Here is a 17254-nt window from a genome sequence, read left to right as displayed (position 1 = left end):
CTCACACCAGCTTTAACAAGTTCCTGAGCTGTTAATCAAATTCATGTTACATGGATCGCATAGGTCCTAGTCAGGGCTTCATTCCTGGCTGGAGTTTGTTCTGAACTTGAAATAAAAATGAACACATTTGTTTACACTATTATTTACAGCTGGGAAACCTATATATTTTTGTTTTATTTAAACTTAAGATATTTCCCTGCCTTGTACAGCAGCAATCAGGACCACTTCCATCTAAAAAGCAACACTGCTACAATTTTAGAAGCACATTTAAACATTATACTTGATAGTATTTTTACAAACAGAGCAAAATATTAAATTTAACTGTACATTGATCGCCTATGAAATATCACTATGCACCCAAATAGGTGCATACAGTTTTGATGATAAGTGTTTTCATCGATAAAGAAAGAAGCTTTTACAGCTGATTGAAAATCAGCTATCTGAAAATACTGACAGTTTAGGTTAGAGACTGCAGTGTAGAGGGGATTGGCAAATATGCCCTTTCGCCACTGTAGTGCAACCTCGAATTTAGTATGTATAAGTAACAGGAGTTGACTCCCTGCAAAACAATATTTTGTTTGTTTTTTCTATCCTTTGTGGATCAATTTTTTTTTGTTTTTGATCAGTTGCAGTAGATGATTTTAGGACCAGCTATTTGTGTTTTTGATGGGAATTTAGGTAACCTCACAAACTTAGTGCATTAAACCAAATCAGTTAATTTGAATCTATTATAAACCATGTGGAATGCATTTTTCAGAAGCAAAATGAAACATGAACCTTTGTTATGTAATCCCCAAACGATGCAAAGTGTAGAAAGCTGCCAGTACCATTGTGCTAGAGAAAGATTCACAAACCTGCTTTTCAGTTGCCTAGTAACTGTTCAAGAACTGACTTCACTTGAAAGCTTTTGCGTTAACAGGATATCACCTGTCTTTAATCAGTTAATATCAAATGTGTAATTACTATATTTCATTTTTAGGCTGTCATACAAAAGTGCTAAATTATTGCATAATTAAAACTGAAATATGTCCTAGGAATATTACTCAACACAATGCTGGAGTCATAAGTTTGCTGACTAATTAAAACTGTATCCACAGTCTCATCCTAAGTGCCAATGTTTCTGTGTTTCTTCTTCCCGTACAGTCCTGGAGAAAATCCGAAGTGCAGTTGGCAGTGCCCAGCTTCTTATGTCACAGAAGGTTCAGCAGTTTTATGGGCTTTGTCAGCAGAACATGGTAAGCCATAATTTATATAAAGTACTCCTATAGTTGTTAGAGCAGAGTCTGCAAACAGCTGTTACCACAGAAAGATAACTGCAGGTAAAACACAAAAACAAAAGCTGCTAGAATGAGGCATCACAAAACACCTTCTCTTTTAATGACGCTGCAAAGTGAAACACTGTTGGTAGGTTATTAACAGTGTCACTATATGCACATTCTTTTTTACCCATAATGTTATGTTCAGAACTGATAAAATGGATAGTTCACCTCATGCAAATAAATCAGTTTGATGTGATTCTTGATGTTTTGTTGAAAAATTTTCTATCCAGTGATTTCAGATTTAAACCTCTGCAATGTGATTGTGGCCAGAATAATATTAACTGTAAAACACAATGTTCTACCTATTCCAGAATAAGAGAGGTTAGCAGGAATACTAGTGACTTCATATTGGGAGAGGCCTACTGAATATGCAGGACTAACTGGAGTAGGTTAGGGCTATATATTTGGTTAAAATATAAATAAATAAATAATGGGAGTGATTGCACATGCTCAGTAGTCTTCCTCTTCTGACTGTTTGGAACTGCTTGGTTCTGAATATAGAAAAGTACTTACTCAAGTACATGTATGTGGCATAAACATACATTATCACTAAGAACTTTATGTAATCACAAACAAGTGGAAACCAGGGAAATGGGCAACCCATGTTCCCCTTCACTTTATTATTCTGATTTAAAATGTATTCCATCTTTGAGAAACAGTGATAATTTAATGTGTCAGTCTTTGAGACACTGAGTCAATAGAATTTAATATAAACTAATATAGGCTGAGGGAATGAACATCAGTCAGCTTGTGCCATATGTCATGGGCTATTTTCAGATTATTATAGCATACAGCTAGTCATTAACCCAGTGTCTTCTATATCTAAAATGTTATAATCCCACTAACATACAAAGTATTAGCTTTATTTGTAATACATGTGATTATAAGAACTGATAATTTCACACCATTAAGTAAACAGCCGCTCACTAATTTTGCTGTATCAAAAGTTTTATACATAGACAGATAATATGAAAGATAACATATTTTGGGGTACAAACAAGCCAGCGAATGATTTATGTTCACTGTTGAAAGACAAGCACTACAACATTTAACAAAGATGACATAAAATGATATAACCAGTTTTTTCTTACAGGCAATAGAGTAAAATCTCATTGTATAACATGACAGTCCCCTGCATATACAATTTTAAGGACTGTTTAAAACAAAACTTCTTTATATTAACCAAAGCAAGACTTTTGATGGCCGCATCAAAAGGGGTTATGACAACAGGAAGAAAACCAAAATATGGGATTATGCAGATATGACTACATATTGCATGCAGCACAATTTTAAGGAGTGACCATGTACTGGATTAGTAAGTGAGATCCAGCAAAGTCCTTATGGTCCCATTGAGTCTTGTTGCATAATGTATGATAGAAAGAATCTGAATATGATTTTAAATATTAACTGCTGCTGCTAACAGTTGTAACCTGAAATCTGTGCTATAGCAGTTAAAATGAAAAAAGACAGCTAAAGATTGTGAGTACATTTTGTTAACTTAGCAGGGCTCATTCAGATGATACCTCTTTAATACTGTAGTCCCAGTTACTTTATTGCATTGCATGATGTGCTGTAATTATGTTCTGATATCAGAAAAAATAGGCTCATTAAGCACCCTTACGTACTTGTAAAATCAGGTCTTGTGTTAGGGATTAATAGTAAAACAGCTTTGAAAGCTGTTACATGTTTCACAGTGACACACATAAACAAAAAGTGTGGCAGAGAGAAGTGTACAGCTGTACATGGAACAGGTAAAGCCCCATCTTCCACAAAGAATTATAACCATGTCTCACAGATCATTACCTTTATTATTCATTGTTTAAATGAATGCCAAGAAATGCATCTCTCAAGCTTTGATCCTGAGGTGAAGTTATTTCTATTCATGTCTCAAACACAATAAGGTATTCATGTCTCAAACACAATAAATTGATTTTGATTGGATAGTTCATCATATTCCTCTGTGTTTTAACTCACTCAAGTTGTTATCCCTAGACTGCATTTTGTGCTTGTGGTGTTGACAGTATTAGTCAGTCCTTTTCCAAGCATCAGATTCCCTCTATGTCCCAGTACACCAAATGTGGAGTGATTTTGTATATGATGATGTTCATCATGTGGGTCACTGCTGCAGTAGCGTTAGCTACATGGGTTATATCCTGCCAAGGACGTAGCAGCCAGCCAACTTCCAGAACATCAGGGCACCTTCCGTGCCCTTCAGAGCTTTAATGCAGCCAAAGAATATGCTTCCCTGAGGCTTTACAGGATTGGCAGTCAGCTTGTGCTCTCCATTGTAGGGAAATCAGTTCCCTTTGGGGGTAAATATTCCATTTTCTTAATTTTTCTGATGTTCATTACTGTCATTTTCAGGAAAGTTATTTTAAAACTTAGAATGTTGTGCTTAGACTGTCTTGAAACTAACATACTTTGAGTACTTCTTTTTTGGTAGTTTAAAATTGGTGTAAAGAAACTAGAAACATTTTTCTGTGGAGAACTTGTGTTTATTTTACTTTTGCAGGGCTGACATGGTGTTTTAAAGTGCTTCATACTGTGTCTTTTCTGTCAAAAAATTAACTTTTGTGGACTGGTAGTGTTTACCAGCAATTGCTGCTTGTCTTCCCCATGAAAAGGCGCCATTTTCAGCTTTACCATAGAGCAGACTACCAGTCCCACTCTCCCTCCATCATCCAGCCGCAAAAAGACAAAAATGATCACAGCAGGCTAGCAGTTTGCCTCAGCCACAGGTGTGTGATCTGCTGTGGCCATCTGTTGCACCTCAGACCTCTCATCTTTTACCTCGAATCTCTCTGGCAAAGCACCTACAGCTACTATGGACTGGGGATTAGCCACATCCTCTGCGACTATTGGAGACTCCTCAATGGACAAGTAAAAGCCACTCTTGTTGGTCCTGGTATAGGGAACAGGGAAGTTTTCCTATTATGTCAGAATGCTGTGCCCATCCCTGGGGAAGCTGCTGCTGCCATTAGTAACACAGATGGTCCAATTTTGCCTGTCAGAAAGAAGCAGAAAAACCAAGCATGTATCTCTTCCCTCCTCCTCAGTTTTCATTGCATGGGATTATGTTACTAGGTCTGGCTCAGGGTTTAATTATTGATCCTTCTTGTAAAGCATTTTCTGGTAAAAGAACGAAATGGAATCCTCTTTTCCTGAAGAGATTAAAGATTCTGAATCTGAACAGGAAGATACAGGGACAAATAAATTTTTCTCCCTCAGATATTTGATTCAAACCCAGAGGAGAGCTCTATTTCTGATTCACCTTGTGGGGTTTCACATTGTCTGAGACTGTGGCTAAAATGTGCCAGTATTTTCAGTTGGAGAACACTAAGGTTTCTCCTTCCATCAGAAAATTCTATTGAGTTGTCACAGTAGGATTTTTCCAGAAACTACAAGCACACCTTCTGTTGTATCTGCCTTAGAGGATGTGTGTGTTACTGCCTACAATTTTCCTGATAGCCAGTTGCCACTAAAAAGCCAGATAAGGATGTATAAAGTTCCTCAATCTTTTAAATCTGTATACACTATTTCCACACCTGACCCAGCAGCTATAGTTTTAGTTGATCCCACTGCTGTTAAGCACTTAGTTAATTCCAATCCTACTCTTTCTGATAAGGATGGGAAAAATATTGATAGGGACGGGAACAAGTGTCTACTTTTGTGGCTATAATTTTCAGAATTTTGAATTGTCAGGCTCATATGTTAAAGTTTTTCTAACAAGTTTTAAAAGTATGAGGAATGTAAACAAATGTTAAATAAATAAATCTCCTCATTCAATTTTGGCAAAAAAGTAACAGAATAAACAGTCTCAATAAAATACAGATAAAGAGACATTTAAGAAGAAATGACAAGGGGATTTATAAATACTTCTCAAACATTCCAAAACCAAGGACAGTCCTACAAGTCTGAATGACTCTTCGAGAGACCTTGTGAACCCATCACACCCTAGTCCCTTTTTTCTTCCAGAACGTCTGAATCTCCATTTTTCTCTTTGGTAACATATGGTTTTATAGTGTTCTAAATACCATTCATCAGAGTTGCAGATGGCAGTGGGAGGAAATTCCTTCTTTCTAGGGCATCATTCCTCATCCTCCAGATCAGACTCTTGTTTCCACTGGTTCTTCATTACATGTAGTCACAAGGAGTGAAAGAACCAATTCCTCCTTCTTGGGTGAGGAAGGATTTTTATTCAAGGATGTTTTTAGTGCCAAAAAAAGAAAATGCTAGAAGACCAGTTCTGGAACTTTCTTTCCTAAATCTGTTTGTGATATTGCCTCTATTCATAATGACGTCACTTCTCAAAGTATTATCTTTTTCCTAGTAACACTAGACTTAAAAGATGCTTTTCACCACATCCCTATTCATCTAGATTGCAGACATTTCATAATGTTTTTTTAGTCTGGATCAGGTTATTAGTTTTCTGACTCACCCTTTGGACTATCCACTGCACCAAGAGTGTTCTCAAAGTGTCTAGCTCCAATTATAGCTCATTGCAAACTACAAAGCATCCATATTTTACCAAATCTGGACAACTTCGTTATCTTTGCAGAGTCTTTTCAAAGTGTCAGAAATCTCACTTTTTCAGTGAGATATCTCTTACACAAGCTGGGATTCCAAGAAAGCATTCAAAAGTCTTTATTGACTCCTTTACACAGGATTGTGCTTCTGGAATATCAAGACACCTCAGTTCAAAGAGCTTTCTTCTACAGGAAAATCAGATCTTTATCCAGATCTATGTCTAACCAGGTCTCTACTCCTCCCTCCCTCCTCCAAAGCAGTCAGTTACCAAAGACACTTCAGACTTTGCTTGAGGAGCAGTTTCAGGGGGGATAAAAGTACAGGGGGGTATGGGACACCAGTGACTGATATAAGCACATAAATATTAAGCATATGCTTGCTCTGATCAAGGCACTCAACTCTCTGAACCATCTTTGGTCCCTGGGACTTCTTCAGGTTGTTACTGCTAATACTGCAGGCATGTGGTACATCAACAAGCAAGGGGAACCAGGCTGCCCTTCCTTTGTAGACTAGTCATGTTAGCTTGGGCTAGAGCAGCACAATCTCACTCTACAGGCATCCTGCATTTCTTTAGGGCAAAATTGTGTGTCAGGCAAGCTGAGCAGGACCAGGGCAGACCTTCACAAACTTGAATGCGATCAGGGTGTCTTCTAAGACTTGATCCATCTGTGGGGAATTCCTCTTTGCCTCCTCTCTGAACAGTCAACTAACAAGATTCCGTTTCAGGACTCCATGTGAGGAGTATTGGAAGACAGGTGCCTTTTCTTTTCTTTCCATGGACAGGAATGCTCCTGTATGCTTTTCTACCCTTTCCATTAATATCCAGGGCACTTGTAAAGATCATAAGGAATCCCCAGTATCATTGTGGTGAATCCCTTCTGGCCCAGGCAGACGCTGTTCTCCCTTCTTTTGGAAATGGCCAGGTGCTATTACCACATGTTTCTGCAAAAACTGTGTCTACTCACACAAGAACAGGGTGTCTGATACCTTCTGACATCAATCAACTTCACTTGACTGCCTGGATGATAGGGACTTAATTCTTTTTAGGCACCTGTGTAATGAGTGCATGCAGCAGGTACTAATGGAGGGAAGAAAGCCTGCTAATAGAAAATCATATATTAGCAAATGGAAAAGGTTTTCTAGTTGGTGCCAACAACATAGCCATCACCCATTCAGGGCTAGTTGTTCTCTGGCTCTGTAACATTTGTGTGAACTACTATCCTATGACCTTTCTTATTCCTCTTTCAAGGTTCATATATAGGCCATTTCAGCATGTCTGCCCATGGATCCTGCTTTTTCAATGCAGTTTCATGTAAAATGTTCCTGAAAGGGGTTTTGCATAAAAGGCTAACAAGAAAACCAGTGGCACCTCCTTGAGATCATAATTTTGTGTTAGAGAAGCTAACGTGCTCCATTTGAACAACTTGACCAGGTTTTTTTGAGGTTCTAAATATGGAAAGCAGTTTTACTGATTGCTATGAACTATATAAGAAGGGTATCTCAGTTGTATGGTCTTATGGTGAGTCAGTCCTATCTTATTTTCCATAGGGACAGGGTTTCTGTGAGAACTAATCCTTCTTTTATGCATAAAGTGGTATCCAAGTTTACTTTAAGCCAAACTGTCTATCTCACCATTTTTTTCCCAAACTGAAAAATGAAGGAGAAATGATACTCCATACCTTGGATGTCCAGAGACTACTCATTTATTATCTTGACAGAACTAAATCTTTCAGATATTTGTGAAGGTAAGAAGGGACAACCCGTGTCAAAAGAGACCATTTCCAAATGGTTATCTAATGTTTATTATCTTTTGTTATACTCATCATAACAAAAATATTCCAGGGAGGGTGGAGACCCACTCTACCAAGGCATTGGCTTCATCTATGCCTTTCTGGAAAGGGTTGGATCCTAGAAGTATTCTAGAAGTTGCATCTTGGTCCTCTGTACATACATTTACAAAGCACTATAAACTTGATTCCTTCGCTAGGTCCAGATCAAGCTTTGCTAGGACTATTTTTCAGGGGGTCCTTGACTCTTCTCCTTCCACCTCCCAAATGTAGTAAGCTGGGGTAATCTACCCAGATAGCTAAAACTACTGCAGCAGTCATCAGCATCGTGAACATAGTACTGCTGTGTAAGTCAACATGACTTAACAGGAGATGTTTGAATGATCACTGCTGTACTAGCCACTCCCTCCCGCCATCCTTCTTGTATTTGGTGTGTATTTTATGCCTGGGTATGGTCATTTATTTTTTATTGTTCCTAGTTTAGTCCTTTTAGGGCTCAGCCTCCCTCTATTTACTGGCAGGAAAGCAATGAAGGACTACACACCCAAACTTGCCTTTTAGTCAGCTCAGCTTGAACTGCCTGACAGTTTTGGCAAGTGTAAGGTGCCTTAAAGATTTGGAAACTGGCCAGCTGTTATATCCTTTGCAGGATATAACCCATACAACTAAGGCTACTGCAGCAGTAATCATTTGAACATTTACTGCTATGTTACGTTTTTCTTACACAACTGTATTTCACTCTGTATAGATATGATATACTTCCACTCTTTCCCGAACATAGGCCACTATGAACATTTCAATCCTGGTCTATAACACATCTGTGCAAATGTCTCCTTGGATCATTGTATGCATCCATTTCAGGAAGGACTGTGAGAATAATGATTTTCCTCCATTCATGTGCAGCTGCAGCATCCATATCCTATGTCTTTGCTGGATCATGCAACTGGTTGGTGAACTATGGTATTTGTGAGAGATGAAAATAGTACATTTTCAAATTAGCTGATAAACGTTAAATCTTTGCTTCACTAAGATTTGTTCCCCTCCCCACTCTGTCTCCTGTTACCCACCATATAACATCCATTATACTGGGAAAAGCAAAGCAGCTTTATTGTCATGCAAATGTAAAAACAAAGAGGCTCAGGTTTTTAACCAACACAAATAAATAAATAAGTAAATCAATAAATAAAATGCATACCACTGTAAGAATGTTCTTTATTGATTCATTTTCATTAATTAATTAGTTTTAATTATTTACTTATTTATGTTTGTTAACTGGGTAAGTGGACTTGTCTGTTTGTCCCTGTCAGCCACTTCCTGGATATTCTGGAGGAAAAAAAAACATAGAAAACAAAATATTCAATAATTAAGAACATTTACAAGAGAACAACACATGCAGATGCTGCAAGTTTCAACAGCATTTGTAAGAGAACCAGTGCAAACAGAGATTGCAATTTCCAGTGAGGATGACAAAATCTGCCTAAATTTTAGACATATACAAACAGAACACAGAGACAAATGCTTTCTCAAAGTAACAAATCTGTGCAGATAATATGAATACAGAGTATATATGCATGAAAGACACTTATAAAGTATTAAGTTTTCATAAATTCCCTTGAAAGCAGCCGCATATCTATTTATTGAATACATTCTCCTTAAGTTTCATTTTAAATGATTTCAGTGTCTACTCCTTTCTTATCTCTGAGGATAAATGGTTCAAGACAGCTGCTCCAAGTCTGGATATGGCTTTTTAACCTATGTTAGTTTTAATTATGGATCTGACTTGGGTTATGACTTCATCCTGACTTTCTCTGAGATTATAACTGCAGTTTCTAATCTGCAGTTTTGATTTAAGTGGGGGGTATTATCTCATTGACATTATGGATGAGCTGGAAAGAGGTGTGTCCCTACCTTGAACTGACAACAAGTTAAATGTCTCAAGATGGATAAAATTATGTGCTTATGTACCTGTTAGGAGTACGCAGAACTGGGGAAAGGTTATATACTTTATGAGGCAGGGCACATTGCATAATGCTATACTTTTTAGAACTGACAAGGAGATTATTAGTAAGGGTCCAACAGTATAGTGTTGTAAAGCAATAGTGGATATATCTGTGTAAAGGGTTATAGTCATGGAGGGAACATTATATTTTATATCCTTTATGAATAAAGAAAAGACTAGTTGACCAAGCAGCGAGTGTTGAGGCACATCAATATTTACTGATACTATCTCAAAGAAGATCTGACTGAAGTACATATGAATGACTTTGTCCTTAAAATAATGTTGAAAGAAGTTCAGAGTTTTTTCCCCAAAGCTGAATTTCCCAAGTTTGAGTAGAAAAGTTATGAATTACAGTTTCAAATGCCCTTGGTATATCCATAAAGAGCACATCAGCTAGCAAACTGTGAGTCATATTTCAGTATATCTTTTTCTTTGATTTGTAGAGAGTTGTCACTGTGCTAAAGGCACTGCAGAATCCATACCTAGCATCACACAGCAACCCATATTTGTTGATATCATCACAGACTTGTTTGTAGAGGAGTTTTTTTCAAAAGATTTTTGTTAAGGGGCAAAGGTCAGAGATTGGTCTATAATCTTTGTAATCCTTTAGACTTTTCATGTTTGATTACTAGATTACAGGAGCGTGTTTAAACAGTGTGGGAAGTATACCTGAGGTTAAGGACAAATTATATATATATATATATATATATATATATATATATATATATGGGGATATAGAAATATAAGAGTCTTAACATTCTTAGAAAGGTGGGATGAAGTTTATTGAACTTAAAACCAGTAGCAGCATTTCATTTCTCTGGTCTTTGGTATCTTTGAATGGTATCCCCCTAAGGCAGAATGTAAGGTAGTACTCAGTATATGTTAAAAATTAATATTATTGGGTGACTGTGTGTGTTGGAGAGAAAGCTGTTGTGGGGTAAATGTTTTGGCAATGGCCGAGAAGAAATAGAATACAGACTTTCTGTACTTTAGATCACTGCAGAAAAAAAACTCACTGTGCATACCGGCAGTGTAGACTCAACTCCCCAAAGCTCAGTCTGTCCTCATAGACAGAAGGGCTGCTCTGAGTCACAATAGAAAACTAAGCTTTTAGCCTGGGCTTTTTTAAACAAACAGTTCAGTAACGTTTTTGTCAAGGTAGTCATCACTGCATGCATGTGTAGTATGAGAAGCATCTTACATAAGTTATATATTTCTTTCCTTATTTTGCCATGGCAACTTGTAGGCAAAAACTGCTACATGTTTTACTACATTTTAAATATTATATACGTATTTGTTACAACATGTTTTACTATATATTAAATAATTTATACTTATTTGTATACTTAAAATTATCTGAGCACGCTATCTAAACACCTGATGTTGGCAAAAAAGGTTTAAACTCAAAAATATCTAAATTCACAAATAACTAAACACAAAAATAACAAAACTGAAGTCATGCTTGGGGAGAGGTTATGTGGTTTATGAGGTATGGCACATTGCATACTATAGCTTTTACAGTTAAAAGTAGCTCCATCTCCTTTCTCTCCAGCACACTGACTCAGTCCTTTCCTCTTCTATCATAATGAATGTTATTCACAACAAAAAATGTAATCTTCGCACTCCAAAGAATGCCTATATGCATTGATTCTAGAAAATCTATGTTTAACTGTTAGGAATATTCATAAATCCACTCTGTCAGCTTACAAGATAGCTTACCAGTGTAAAATGCCTCTCAGGTGACACAGGTGGCTGCATTGTTTCTGATAACTGATTATAACTGCGACATTGTGTACCCTACTTGTCCTATTTTTCATTTCTCTCCTCTCAGCTACCCTAAAGGCCTAATGCTAATTTTTGTCTCTGTTTGTTTTTTTGTCTTACAGCTTGCCCGTCTCTCTCTATTTCAGGTGCCTCCCCCAACTTGCCCATGGAAGAACTCCTGGACTGGCAAATTACTGTATCCCATCTGCCTGTTCACTCTGAAAAATGGCATGTATGTGTGCCATTTTTCTGTAATGTTTTTTAAATATTTAATAAATCCTGCATAGTTTCTCTTATGTTAGATACATAGTCCTTTATTACCTTTGGCGAGCATACCAGCAGTCTCCCTCGGACGTACTCCCTAACCTGCTTTCTCCCTAGTGAATGTGAATATTTTCTGTAGTCAGGATTGCCACTAGGTGTCAGTATCTACCACATAATCCGTACTTTTTCCATTCTATGTAAAATTAAACAAAAAGAGAAGTTTGTTTGTTTGTTTGTTTCGGCTTTTCCCGGTTAGGGGTCGCCACAGCTGAACTCCGGTCCGCTAATGATTGGCAGTAGATTTTTACATACTGGCTTGCCGGGCCTAACACACAACCTTCAGTGAAGGAACGCCCATTCATGCATGTCGCCACACAGAAGACGCTCTAACTGAGAATCGAATGGGCAACGTCTAACTGTGAGGCGACATCGCTACCGCAGCACCACCACCGCGGGTACTAAACAAAAAGAGAAGTAAACCTCAATATTAGCTCCAGGGACTTGGCACTGTTCTCAATATACTTCTATTTACTTGCTAGCTCTCAGATAGAGTTTCTAACTGTGACCATATTCCAAATTAAAATATACTTACCTTTGTTTTTTCTAGTAGCCCTAGGTGCAAAAGGAAAAAAACAAAATGTCTGTGCCACTGATTGGTTTCTGAACTTCTCCTCCTCCTCATTACTCCTTCTTGACTCTGCCCTTATAGCCATATAACTACTCCCATCACTAAATTACCCTATCACAAGCAACCACCACCCTTACTCACCTGTCCTATCTCATACCTCCTTCTCTAATCTAACATCTCCTCTACACCAATCTCCTCCCACCTCTAACTACTAACTCTGTTTGCTTTTACCATCTCCTCCCACTCTTCCAAAACACAGCCATACAACCTCTAAACAAGAAATGCTAATCAAAACCTCATTAGCTTTAATCATCATATACCTCCCCCTACTCCTCACTTACTTTCATTATCTAACCCCACTTACTCACATTTGTCACTCCCCCCTTACATGCAACCTCCATTTTCTTCAGATTTGAATCAGTCCTCTCAACTCATATCTCTCCTCACCTCTTCTATCTTAATGACACTTATTTATTAAACAGAAAACGTATCCCTACCATATCTAAAACTGTCTCCATCCCTCGCACCCCAAACCATCATTGTTTCACCCCCCTTAATCCCAACTCCAAATTCTTGAAACAACTGTCTTCCCCCCTATTCCAACTGATCTCTCTCCTCCTCTCTGGTGACATTCACCCAAACCCTGGGCCCTCACCCAGCCAGAATACTAGCTTACCCTCTCCATCCTCCTCCTTTCCAAACAAGTCTGTCTTATTCGCTACAGTAAATGCCCAAAGTTTATGCAACTTTCATGCCTGGCTCACCTACAACAAACCAGACAGTTTAGCTACCTCAGAAACATGGCTAAAGCCTCACATTAAGGATACAGAAATTACTCCACCCAATTTTAGAACTATAAGAAATGACAGAATCAAAAAGAAAGGTGGTGGAGTAGCCCTAGTCTACTCTTCCTCCCTAATGGTTAGTGCCTATAAAAAGCCCATACCCCAGTTTTCTACAGCTGAACTAACCCTGGCCCTTCTAAATATAAATAACAACAAAAGCATATGTATAGTTGCCCTTTAAATTCCCCCAGGAAACCATATCCCCATTCTTGAGGATATTCTTTCTTGGATCTCAACTAACATACAGAATGACAATACTCCTTGGTGACACTAATATTAACTAGTCTTCTGTAAACTCTCCTGCAGCCTCACAAAATATAAATCTGTATAAATTTACCCAACTAATCAATTCTCCAACTAGACCTGCTAAAGATACTATCTCATGAAGTGTTCTAGACTTGATACTAGTTTCCCACCCCCATAGTATCTCTGATAGAGGTACCATACCTGACCCACTTAGTGACCATTTCCCTGCCTTTGCACAACATACACCTCTTTCTCTCCAGTCACACCATAACTTTATCATAGCCCATTCCCTCAAAAATGTCAATACTCAAACCTTCTCTAACACCTTAAAACATAACAACTGGAACCCTTTAAAAACCCTCTCGCTTGATGATGCTGTCTCCTACTTCAATTCTGAATTCCTTAACCTGCTCAACAGCTTTGCTCCCCTTAGGTCTAAAAGGGTCAAAGCCAAAACTGCCCCATGGCTAACCAAAGAGACAGTCTCCCTCATGCATCTTCGTAATAAATCATGGAAACTGTACCAAAAACATAAGACTCCCAATAACTTGGCCGACTACAGACAACTCCTAAACAGAGTAAAAAAAAAAAAAATTGTCATGGACCGAAAAACCTATTACTCAAAAATTACAAAATAATAATAAATCAACCCTAAAAAGTTCTGGAGCAGCATCTCTAACCTGCTTCATCCTGGTAAAAAAGACAGTCCTTGCCCTGATCCTACTTCTTCTGATCTCTCCTTAGCTACGCAGATTAACTCATTCTTTATTGACTCAATAGCTAAACTTACCACAACCTTCCCTAATAATATTTCAGGCAAAGCCCCATCTCCCCCATCAATCCCAACCCATTCTAATTCTAACCCTATTCAGCACCCTCCCTTCTTATTCAAACCTATTCCCACTGCTACCATAAAAAAACTCCTTCAAAAATTAAAACCATGCTCAAATGCCCCAGATGAGCTTCCCTCTATTTTCCTTAAGCTAGCTGCCGATGGCATAACTCTACCTATCTCAATCCTAATAAACCATTCCATTCAGGAAGTTTATGTACCTCTCCTCTGGAAAAAAAGCCTTCATTATTCCCCTCAACAAGGGGGGCAACAATACAGAAATTTCTAATTTCTGTCCAATAACCATCCTATCCCCCATCTCTAAAATTCTTGAAAAATGTATCCACCTGTAACTCCTACCTTTTCTACTAGACAATCAACTACTTACCCCAACACCACATGGGGATAGCACAACTACAGCCCTCCTTTCCTTCATTGAAACCATCAACCACGCAATTGACTCCAACAACATTGTATCAACCCTCCTCCTAGATTTATCCAAAGCCTTTGATACAGTTTCACATAAACTTCTCCTATCCAAGCTATCCTATCTGAATCTCTCCTCATCCTCCATCAATTGATTTTCCAGTTACCTTGCAAACCACCAGCAAGCCGTCAAATGGAAAAATTCAACCTCTTCCTTCCTTCATACTATCACAGATGTCCCACAAGGCTCTATATTAGGCCCATTACTGTTCACCATCTTCATTAACGACTTCCATTGCTGCATCCCTAAAGGTAAACTGGTCCAGTACACCGATGATTCCATGATTAACTGTTCCACCAAAACCCTTCCTACACTAATGAAACTGACTCAAGAAGCTTTTTCCTGCACTGAGTCCTGGATCCTTGCTCTCAACCCTTCATAAACTAAGATCATGTTATTTACCCCTTCTAAAGCTTCCAAAATTGATAGAACTCTTTCTCAACAATGAGCCAAAACTCAACCCACTTGAAATAGTTCCCCACTCTAAACTTCTAGGATACTCATTGATGACCAATTAAAATTTGACATCCACATACAAACTAATATTAGGAAAACTCATCAAAAACTGTGTATGCTTTATCACCACAATTGCTATCTTACCCCTTCAACCAAACATACCCTGTCTACTACCTATCTCCTCCCCTCCCTTCTGTACAGTGCCCCGCTTCTTACCAGTCTTCAATCCTCCCTAAAGTTCAAGCTAGCTTCCTATTACAACAAACTTGCTAAGTTTGCTACTGGATCCAAATACTCCTCCCACCAATGCAAAGCTTTCCACTCCTTGAACTGGTTGGAACTCCCAAACTATCTTTCCTATATACAACTCTCCACTGCCCATAAACTCATCTTCCAACCTTCAAATTGTCCCTCACTCTCTTCCACTCTCCAAATACACCAGCCCAGTAGACTACTTAGGTCCAGCAACCAGAAACTCTTGGAAGTGCACAAGCCCACACAAACTCCAGGGACACTTCTATTATCTTTCTCACTAGCACAACTATGGAATTCCCTTCCCCCACAAGTTCATACCACCCATAATCTCTCCTCCTTTAAGAACCTTCTCCACTCTCACGTCTCTTCTCGCTGGGAATGCTCCTGATCCCATCCCACGTGACACACATTCTCTATTATTTCCCTATAAAACTATACTCCAGCTCATGTTTCCTTTATCAAGTGCTGTTGTTATTTGTCTATGACCTAAGAATACTCCACAACAATACTCCTCTCAAAGTTTTCCTCATCCACTTTGATGTTGCCTTGTATTTTATTATCATAAATGTTTAAATTTCAAACTTTTTGACTCTTTATCATGACATCATTTTAGAATTGTCTTATTGCTGATTTTTATTGTAAACTGTATATTGACATTCTGTTGATTTATATTGTACAACTGCATTGGAATATACTGTGATTTTATTGACAATTGTATTTTGGAGCTTTTCTCCATGGGCCTCCATTGAAAATGGACTCATTCTAGGCCCAATGAACTTTCCCTGTAAACAAATTGCAAATAAAAATCAAATAATAAATATGGCATACTTTAAGAGTTACCATCATAATATGCATCTGGGCCAAATGTTTCATTTACTTAAGTGCCCACATTAATTAAACGGGTGTATATCACATTATCAAAGACTGCAAACATCGAAGCGCAAAACATCGAACTGAAGACATCGAACTGGGAACATCGAAATGAGGGAAAAACACACTTGTGGAGTGTAGGTCAAAAAAAATTGCTCCATGCAAGGGGGAAAGACCCTCTTCACCCCCCACACCCCCTGCCACTTAAATATACCACTTCAGAGATCACACTTCAGTGCACTACAGTGTGGAAACAGAAGATTTCTGTTTCCTACACTGTAGTGCAATCTCGGAATTGGTATATTTAAGTAGCGGGGGTGTGGGGGATGCAGGAAGGCTTGCCCTCCTGCCTACACCCTTCATATTTCATGTCCCTGTTGGGTATTCCCATTTACAGCATTTCGATGTTTTGCTGTTTTGATGTCTTCAGTTCGATGTTTTCTGCTTCGATGTTTGCAGTCTTCGATGATGTGATGTAAACCCAGTTAAACAGCATCATCTGCAACATCCCCACCAGAATGTTCCCCAAAATTTTTTTGTGACCTGTTCAACCTGAAAATCATTCCTCTGCTATAAACACTTCAGATATTTTTCCTGCTTATAAATATGTGGTACTGACTCTCCACCAAATAGACTTCATTATGCTCCCTAATGATCTTTCAGTTATTTCTAATAATGATTTTGGTGAAACTGTTGTCAGCATTATAAAGTATATAGAATGAATAGTGATCATTATGTTTGCTAATCACATGAATAGTATAAACTACATAATTGTCATAGTCACTCAAGATATGTCTGTGCTAAGATTGTCTTTGTATGTTAACTTTAACATAATTCTTATCAATTCTGTGCTTACCATAAAGTCTCTGTCTAAGTATTCCAAAAGGGCCAACTCTTGTAAATAAATACTGACATCTGTAGAAAGCCTTAACAGCCTAATTACCTCACTGCTAATAATATGGATCTATATTAGTT

General features: G+C 38.1%; 1 protein-coding gene across 1 annotated transcript in view; it reads left to right on the top strand.

Moving 5' to 3' along the window:
• The window catches only part of DLGAP3 (DLG associated protein 3), a 2055905-nt gene that overhangs the window by 1703534 nt on the left and 335117 nt on the right, over positions 1–17254 (top strand). Inside the window, exon 8 of the mRNA XM_044059263.1 lies at positions 1144–1235. Coding sequence (XP_043915198.1) covers positions 1144–1235 — 92 coding nt within the window. The remainder of the gene's footprint in view (positions 1–1143; positions 1236–17254) is intronic.

This window comes from Protopterus annectens, chromosome 1.part2 (assembly GCF_019279795.1).
Source record: "Protopterus annectens isolate FY-2018-M chromosome 1.part2, PAN1.0, whole genome shotgun sequence".
Classification (NCBI taxonomy): domain Eukaryota; kingdom Metazoa; phylum Chordata; order Ceratodontiformes; family Protopteridae; genus Protopterus; species Protopterus annectens.
This window is presented reverse-complemented; position numbering and strand designations above follow the sequence as displayed.